Source organism: Pundamilia nyererei, unplaced genomic scaffold, assembly GCF_000239375.1.
Source record: "Pundamilia nyererei isolate P.nyererei 1_Seehausen unplaced genomic scaffold, PunNye1.0 scaffold00263, whole genome shotgun sequence".
Classification (NCBI taxonomy): Eukaryota; Metazoa; Chordata; class Actinopteri; order Cichliformes; family Cichlidae; genus Pundamilia; species Pundamilia nyererei.
The window spans coordinates 550,452-558,665 of NW_005187664.1; the positions used below are offsets into that span (position 1 = coordinate 550,452).

The window sequence follows — 8,214 nt, forward strand, 5'->3', positions numbered from 1 at the left end:
ATATATGTGCTTGCTACATACTAGTGATTAAAGACTGAGTAATACTGTAATAAGATCAATGATGCATCTGTTACTGCAGTCGTTAAAAGAATCACCTCAGTATAACTTAATAAAAAAACCCTGAAGGAATCTCTGTCATTATCTCCACCCTCATCCTGAATCCTGCACAGTGAATTTTGTCTACGTCATCACTTTCACACACAGTATCCAAGGTCGTCTCCTTTGTGCCTCAGCTTTCCTGCCTATCGGGGGAGCACTCAGTCTGCATACGTATTCAACAGGCCCCGTCTCATCTGAGCGACAGCACTGTAGATCTGGCCTCTTACATCAGCCTTTTGTCCTCCACGGAAACTGATGCCATCAGAGATCGAGGACTGGAAATCTGCTATAGTGTAATACTCTGCTTCCACAGCAGGGGGCTCTGGTGGCTTGGGTAACTGGAAGCCCTGTACAGCAAAGAGAGAGAGAAGTGAGCCGCTCACGTTGAGCCATCCTGTATCTGACACACATAAAACATAAGATGTGATTTATGACTGCATGCAATCATGATATATAAATATGAGGGTAAATGTAAGGTGTGCACGTGCGATACCGGGACAATCGCAGACATGCTGAAAATGAGTAAATGTGCCTCAATGGTTGCTATGCAACTCCTGCAGTAGTCTGAGAGCCAATTAGATTTTTTCTCTTTTTATATTATTTATTGGTATTTATCCTTGCACTGAAAGATTTTGCAGCTGTCTTCTTAAACACAAGAAGAGTCTCGACTGTGATCACGTGTACTTCAGCAGAAGCATGGCAACATCACTGAGCACGCAGGAAAGGCGCTCTGGGTTTGTCAGTAAGTCTTACCAAGTTGGCGTCTCTTCTGGGGGGAGGTTTTTGCCGCAGATTAGGAGACCCTGATTAAAAATAATAAGTTTTTATTAAGAATAATTCAGAAAAACGACCAAAGTAAAAGGTTGACACTCGCTGTAACAAACAAACACCAAACATTTAGTTCTAAGATGAATTATGTCACACTGGAAAGGACAACATATTTAAAGACAAGCAAAAGTAAGATTTGAAAGACTGATTTTGTCCTGGCTTTGGACGCCATGTGTGGAGCATCGGTTGGTTAAAAAATGGGCTCGTCCCAAAGGATGGATGGGCGGAGCCGAGCGATGTCTTAGTAACCACAAACTGACCACAGGTTCTTAGTTTGTGAGTGAAACCGAGGCCGAAACACACACCGAGCATGTTATCACATCACAGGTTAGTGTGACAGAGCGCGGTTAGATGCAGCAGCCGTGTAGCTTACCTACGGCGCCGAATCCTGCACAAATGGAAAGGGGCAGGTCTTAATGTTGCATTCAAGCTTTAGGCTGAACTTTAAACCTTACACACAACACGTTCTCTCACCGATTTCCACTCTGTGCGGTGCCACTCTTGCAACAGCCGGGGAGCCCGGCTCGCCTCTCGCTTTATTCTCATTCAGGGCGGCGCTCGCCGCTATTCCGAGACACGGGCTGTTGGTGTCCCGGCCCGCGCTCAGCCTGCGGCCTGTCGCAGCGTTGATTTCGGAGGGCATCGGCAGGCTGATCTCGCTCTTGGAGAAGTGGCGTTCCGGCGTGGTTCCGCCCTCTCCGTCTGTCTGGATGTCCTTCTCGCTAACAGACTTCTTTTGCAGCAGGTTGCTGATCTCCATGATGTTTCCGATGATCTCCACGGGGCCCGTCAGCGTCTTCTTCCGTGGGGAGAAATCCTCTTTAATCTTCTTCAAGTAGGAGGCCGGGGCCCAGCCCTCTTTCCCCAAATACCTGCAGCCCAAACACATAAAGACAGAACGTTTAATATGACATCGAGTTTATGTTCCCTTCATTATTATGATTGAACTCAGGATCAGGTAAAGCTGCCCTTTCCATACAGCACAGAGCAGGAAGTAGACTGTGCCAGGAGTGACCTGCTGTCCCACTGCAAAATCTCAGGTTTCATTCTTATTAGTTTCCCTGATCCTGGTTCTCTTCCTGCTAAAAGGGAGTTCTTTCTTCCTGCTATTGCCAGGTTCTTGCTCACAGGTGGAGGGAGCGCTCTCTTTATTTAATATTGCAATTTTCCAACATAAAGTTTGAGCCAGATTCCTGCATTCGGGAGTGAATTCCACAGCATGTCTTTATCCTGTCTTCCTTCTCTCCCCAACCAATCACAGCAGATGGCCCCGCCCCTCCCTGAGCCTGGTTCTGCTGGAGGTTTCTTCCTGTTAAAAGGGAGTTTTTCCTTCCCACTGTCGCCAAAGTGCTGCTCATAGGGGGTCATATGGTTGTTGGGTTTTTCTCTGTATGTGTTATTGTAGGGTCGACCTTACAATATAAAGCAGCTTGAGGTGACTGTTGTTGTGATTTGGCGCTGTGTAAATAAAACTGAAATTAATTGAGTTCATTTAGACTTTAGATCATGATGTTATTTTTTAACACTGATTGAATCTCTCGCTGAAGCCATTTTTTAAAACTCCAGCTGACATCCAGGTCTTCCCTCTCCATCACTGCTCTGCTCCCAACAATGAGCCAGCATTCAGTACACCTTGGTACATACGTGTGTGTGTGTGTGTGTGTGTGTGTGTGTGTGTGTGTGTGTGTTACTGTTTCCTACTGCAGCTGTGTAGTGACAGTAGTGTAATGAGCTCAGCATGGGAGCTTCATTTAGCGCATTTTAATACACTCAGAAAAAAACGTGTGATTTGAGTAATGACTGAATGTATCGCAGCAGAGCTTTAATGCACTCGAGTACCATCCTAACTTAGTGCATGATGCCACTATGAGCTATACGTACAGTTAATAAATAACTGAAAAATTCCACAATTTCGAGTGTTTAAAAATGCATGAAATCACACTGAGTCAGATCCTGTGTGTTGCAATAAAGGCACAATTTTAATTCTGGTGATGTGAGTAGCCAAAGGCAAGTAAACAGAATGCATAATAGATGCAAAGAGATGCTGCTTCCCCACATTTAAGCAGACATTGTTATGCTAAATGAGTAATTTCAGAGTGCTTAGTGAAACAATAAGTAATGCTCCAAATGAAACTCCGAGTCATTTCACCGGCACAGAAGAGACGCGACTGTTCCCTGTTTTCAGTTTCACGACTCCCAACTGCGACCACAAGGAGTCCCCGTAACCAAAAAAGCTTCATGCATGGACTTTGCTGTTTAAAGAAGGGCCCACTGAGAGCAGCGTGACTCAGACATGCATCTGCAGGATTATTTTCTGTTGGACACGGTGCTCAGAAATGACTCTGTGTGCACTGCAGGGAGTGCCAAAGAGCGAACAAGCTGTTAGGAAAGCAGTCAGTGTACATGACAAGTGCACACACGGCAGCTCGCGTACGCGCCTCAAACAGGAGCTCTGGATCCATGTTTGTGTACGCGTTGGTATGTGAGGCTCCACAAGGCGTCATGTGATAGTAATCAGCTGTGCAGCGGAGCGCCCGGGGACTCGAGGAACTGAACAACTGTGAGGAAATACACACCGGCTGAGTAAACGACACACACGTGCAAACACGCAGGCGGCCCTGACGCCACCATATGTTAACGCTTTCTTCTCGGCGCCATTATGCAAATGAGAGCTCCAGGAAATTGTCGCTCTGATCGCCGAGACGACGACGAGCAACAGCCTCGCGGTGAAATGTGCGGGTTCGGCGTGCACCGTTTACCCACCTGATGTACCACCAGCCCTCCAGGTTCTTTTGAATGACCTCCACGGTGACCCCTTTCTCAAAGCTCACCTCGTCTTTTCCTTGGCTGGTGTACGGCTGGATCGTCACATATTTCTCCTCTGCGGGGGTAAAGGAGAGAGGAAACAAGATCATTGAAAAGTCTCACACTGCTGTAGATTACACCATCGCAGAGGGAGAAAACGGTCAGTGTGACCCACTTTAGACACCATTTCCACACCAACAGAAACACGAACCTCTCGTCTTTGACCTGCACATAAATAGCAAACGGCGCCCTCTACAGGCCGAACTTTTAGGCCTCGCTCAGGCTACATGAACCCAGATTCAGAATCATTACCACGCAGCTCTCAAAGAGAGAAGATCCAGAAGCAGCAGCTGGTGCTGATGGTGGTCACGAGGCTGCTGCACGTCTGATGCATGAATACAAATGGCAGCTGTTGTAATGCAGATCACGCTTTCCTAATAATTACAGAATTACAGTATTTTACTACAATTAAAACCCTGTTAGGATAAACCTAAGTAAACCTACGTCACAGCCTTTCCTGTTTCACCCAGCACGAGCGCTCCCTTTAAAGCTCACGTCTTTGGTCCACTAATGTGCAGCAGAGTGGAATTACTGACCCAGAACCTGCACTCAAAAACACACTGGGTGTGGAGGTGAGTACTTGCAGATGGACAGAGAATAACAAGAGTCAGATCTGAGGCATCTGATAAATGTTGCTATGGTCATCTCGAGCCGAGCGTGTGCATCAGTTTGTCTCTAATTCTTTCATCTGGAAGAAAAGATGAAAGATCCAATTAATCTCATCTGTGTTTGTTTTTTCGTGAGCTGTACACGTGCGTCCGTCTCCGAGTTCACGCGTTGCTGCTGGCGTCACAGAGCCACGAGCTGAGTGGGCGGGACTGTAAATCAGTGCTGCAAACAACAGCGTGGTGATAAACCTCAGGGACACCCCACCCCTGCCGTCAGCAGCTGATCCACCACCGAGAGGTCGAGACACCCTGACCTGGCTTTGTGTCAGGATGAATCAACGTGAGGAGATGTGCTGTAACTGAATTTGAGTCAAGGTCTCCAGTGAAGCTGTGTCAGCAGGGTGTGAGAGCGACTGCTCTCCCATTAGCAAATTGCATCCTGAGAGAACATAAATCTCCTGTGATCAGTCTTTGTTTTTGTCCTTTGCTAAATCAAACTACATCTGGAGCGTCTGCATGGAGCTCTAGCTCAGGAACACATTAGCAGCCGGGGACGGGGGGGTGGGGGCTCCATTCGGTGGAATAACCCAAGTTTTTCACACTCTTCTCTGCTTCGCTCAGCTTTCTGCAGCTCCTGGTAGCAGACCCAAACCATCTGGTTGCCAGGCAGCATAAAGCGCCTGGGACGTTGGCCCGCAGTCGAGAGCGGCGGTGGACGAAAAAGCCACGAGAGCTGAAGTCTGACATGACTACAGTGAGCACTGCTCCAGCTTTAATGCTGAGACTGTTTCTGATGGTGGAAAAAAGGCGACCGGTCCAGGAGTCTTTAGCCTGTTTGCAGCCAGGAGCACTCGCTGCCGTGAAACTCGTCTGTGACCTCACGTCATCGGGACGACTTTTTCAGCCAGTAAACCTCAGCAGGCTCGTTCTCTGCCTCCGTTACTAAATATGTTACAGGACGGATCAAAAACATCTTTGTAGCGGATCGATGTTGATTCAGTTCTCATATTTTTGGGCCGTATGCTGGGAACAGGTCGTGTGCCTCTCATATAAAACCTGCTGTTCCCATCGCTCTGATGTTTTTGTGGTTACTCCAGTTCATGTAGGGTGACAGACGGGGTTTACGGGGTCAACCGTGTTGACCACAGGTCGCCCCGTCATGTCAAATTAGCAATGCTAATGCCCTGTAAACACCTGAAAGGTCGGGATTCACTGATAACACAGATCTTCACAGTCGCTGACAAACACCACAGAAGCTGCTTCCATCAGGGTCCTTGATTAACAGCTGAACGGAGGCTACGTCCACACTAATGCGCCTGATGGTGGTTGGGAAAGCCCGCCCCTGAAGGTAAACGCAGCATTTCACAGCAGTAGAGCTCCGACACGCCCTGCTCGCACACTATCCTCCACAGTTCAAGCAACAACTTTCTAACCAGCGTCGCACCAGCAGCCTCACTGTGTGTCTGGGACTTTCACATTTTACTTTCACCACCCAGAAACGTTTTAATGGAGGCACGGTGTGTACCAACATCACAAAATTGGAACGACACCACCGAGCAATAAAAGCTAAAAAGCTAAGGTGTCTTAAACAGCAGGCATTAGAGAGCAGCTTGGTTCTCTGGTGGCGACAGCTAGTCGAGTGACTCATCCACGCTGCAGAGGTCTGTGTGATTAAAAGCAGGCGACAGATTGGGCCGCTGCCCCACTTTCACACTTTCCATTGGATCGTTGGGTCGTTCTGGGAGACGCAGCTGTAGTCAGGCGACATTCCCGCGGACATGGCCGACCCGTATGGTCACATTCCATGAACGAAGTGGTAATCCTTTAATATTTCTACATTAGCCACTACGGCTGGTGACAAAGAGGTCCCCACTCTGAATTCATAACCAGCTGAGTGGGAGATGTGAATGAGTAATGCCCCCCTGCTTCTCAACCACATTTCAGATAAGATAAGATAAAACTTTATTAATCCCTCGGGTGGGTTCCTCTGTTTCCAAGAGCACAGCAAGTTACAGAACGTGAGCAGAATATTATACACACACATATATAAATACAGAGACATGTGTAAATAAAATATACGAAAGGGATAAATAGAATAAATAGGAACAAGAATACAAGGGAACTGCACGTTTCAAGTATTGAAGTCTATTGCACTGTTGGATATTAACAAAAAGTATTGCACAGTGAGGTGAAGAGGCACTACAGCTTAGTTGTCCCCCCTCCTCTGTCCTCCTGTCTCCCCTCCCTCTCCCCTCCAGAGAGGAGTTATGGCCGTGTGCAGAGGATACCCAGCATTGTTCATAATGTCCAGCAATGCCACTGTCACCAGAGTGTCCAGCTTCATGCCGACCACAGAGCCAGCCTTCCTGATCAGTTTCTCCAGCCTGGATGAGTCCTTCTTTGCTGTGCTGCTCCCCCAGCACACCACAGCATAGAAAAGTACTCCAGCAACCACTGACTGGTAAAACATCCTCAGCAGCTTCCTGCAGATGTTAAGAGACCTCAGCCTCCTGAGGAAGTACAGTCGGCTTTGGGCTTTTTTATACAGGTGCTCTGTGTTGCATGACCAGTCCAGGTTGTTGTCCACCCACAGCCCGAGGTACTTGTACGTGTTGACCACCTCCACCTTTCTCTAACGTGGCCGTGACGTACGACTCCATCTCCATCATACTGCTCTCATTTACAGCCCGCTTTAGGTCAACTTCAACACTTCCATCAGGAGCCCACTCTGTAGATCAGCCGGGTCGGATTAATCATTAATCAGTGCTCTGCTGCCTGCTGGTCCAGGACTGAGTGGACGCAGAGCTTCAGTCGGGGAATGTAAAGGTTCTTAGAGGTTTTCCCTTGTTTTCTGGGCTCGGGACGAGCTTCTGTAAACACGGCACAGCTACAAGGCGACAAACCGACAGTCTGGATTAGAAAGCGCCGGCTCGCTCCTCAGCAAAGAGACGCTTGTTTGTTTCTCTCACGTTTCAGCATTTACGCAAAAATGACTCGACAAAACCACAAGTATCCGAAAATTAAAACTGAAATGTGAAAGTCATAAACAGCCTTTCAAAGCTAATGAAGCAACAACACTGTTACGCAACCATTTACATGACGGGGCTCGGCGGCCGTCGAGGTCGCGGCGCTCGTGCTGCGGCGCTCGTGCTGCGGGTGCCGAACGCTTCATTATCTAAATCTGTTTAATGCGGTCCAATTATTTTGCTTCTCAGCGAGAGCCGGGGAGCGTTCCACGTCTGAGGGAGCAAGATTTGAGATTCTACTGTCAGAGCTGACTCATGGCCACCCAATATGCTGCAGATACTGGGCCACTTGTTGTTTTTGTGTTAGTTGTTCACCGATGCAGATTACGTGAAAGGAGAGCTGCAGCTACAGCTGTGTGATTAAAAACACTGTATTAGTGTATGGAGCAGCAGACCGAGCCTGACAAAAGGACTCGTGTTAGAACAGCCTGAGCTTCTAACTCACAGGGATTACAAACACCGAGCGCCCTACTTGACTTAACCGTTCACTTTGGCCACGTTTAACACAAACATCCACATCCAGGAAATAAAGAAGAACACAACAGCTCCCACTTAATGCTGCTGAGACAGGACCACACATCAAAGAGTCATTTTATCTTAAACAGTCTCCAAATTAACCTCGAACATCTCATTTACCCTGAACTGTTGCACAGATCTTTGTGGCAACACTTTACTGTTTGTTTCCAACTTGGCTACAGGGACACACAGAGACACACAGAGACACACAGGGACACACAGAGACACACAGAGACACACAGGGACACACAGAGACACACAGGGACACACAG

General features: G+C 47.9%; 1 protein-coding gene across 6 annotated transcripts in view; it reads right to left on the reverse strand.

The window, feature by feature from the left end:
* The window catches only part of sh3pxd2aa (SH3 and PX domains 2Aa), a 93,743-nt gene that overhangs the window by 6,298 nt on the left and 79,231 nt on the right, over positions 1 to 8,214 (reverse strand). For 4 of the 6 annotated variants that reach the window (XM_005750133.2, XM_005750134.2, XM_005750131.2 and 1 more), the window contains 5 exons: positions 3,691 to 3,808; positions 1,402 to 1,799; positions 1,301 to 1,315; positions 853 to 902; positions 327 to 446 (listed from right to left, as the gene is read on the reverse strand). In XM_005750133.2, the coding sequence (XP_005750190.1) occupies positions 327 to 446; positions 853 to 902; positions 1,301 to 1,315; positions 1,402 to 1,799; positions 3,691 to 3,808 (701 nt within the window). The remainder of the gene's footprint in view (positions 1 to 326; positions 447 to 852; positions 903 to 1,300; positions 1,316 to 1,401; positions 1,800 to 3,690; positions 3,809 to 8,214) is intronic. The other 2 variants (XM_013915175.1, XM_005750132.2) reach the window with 1 other exon arrangement.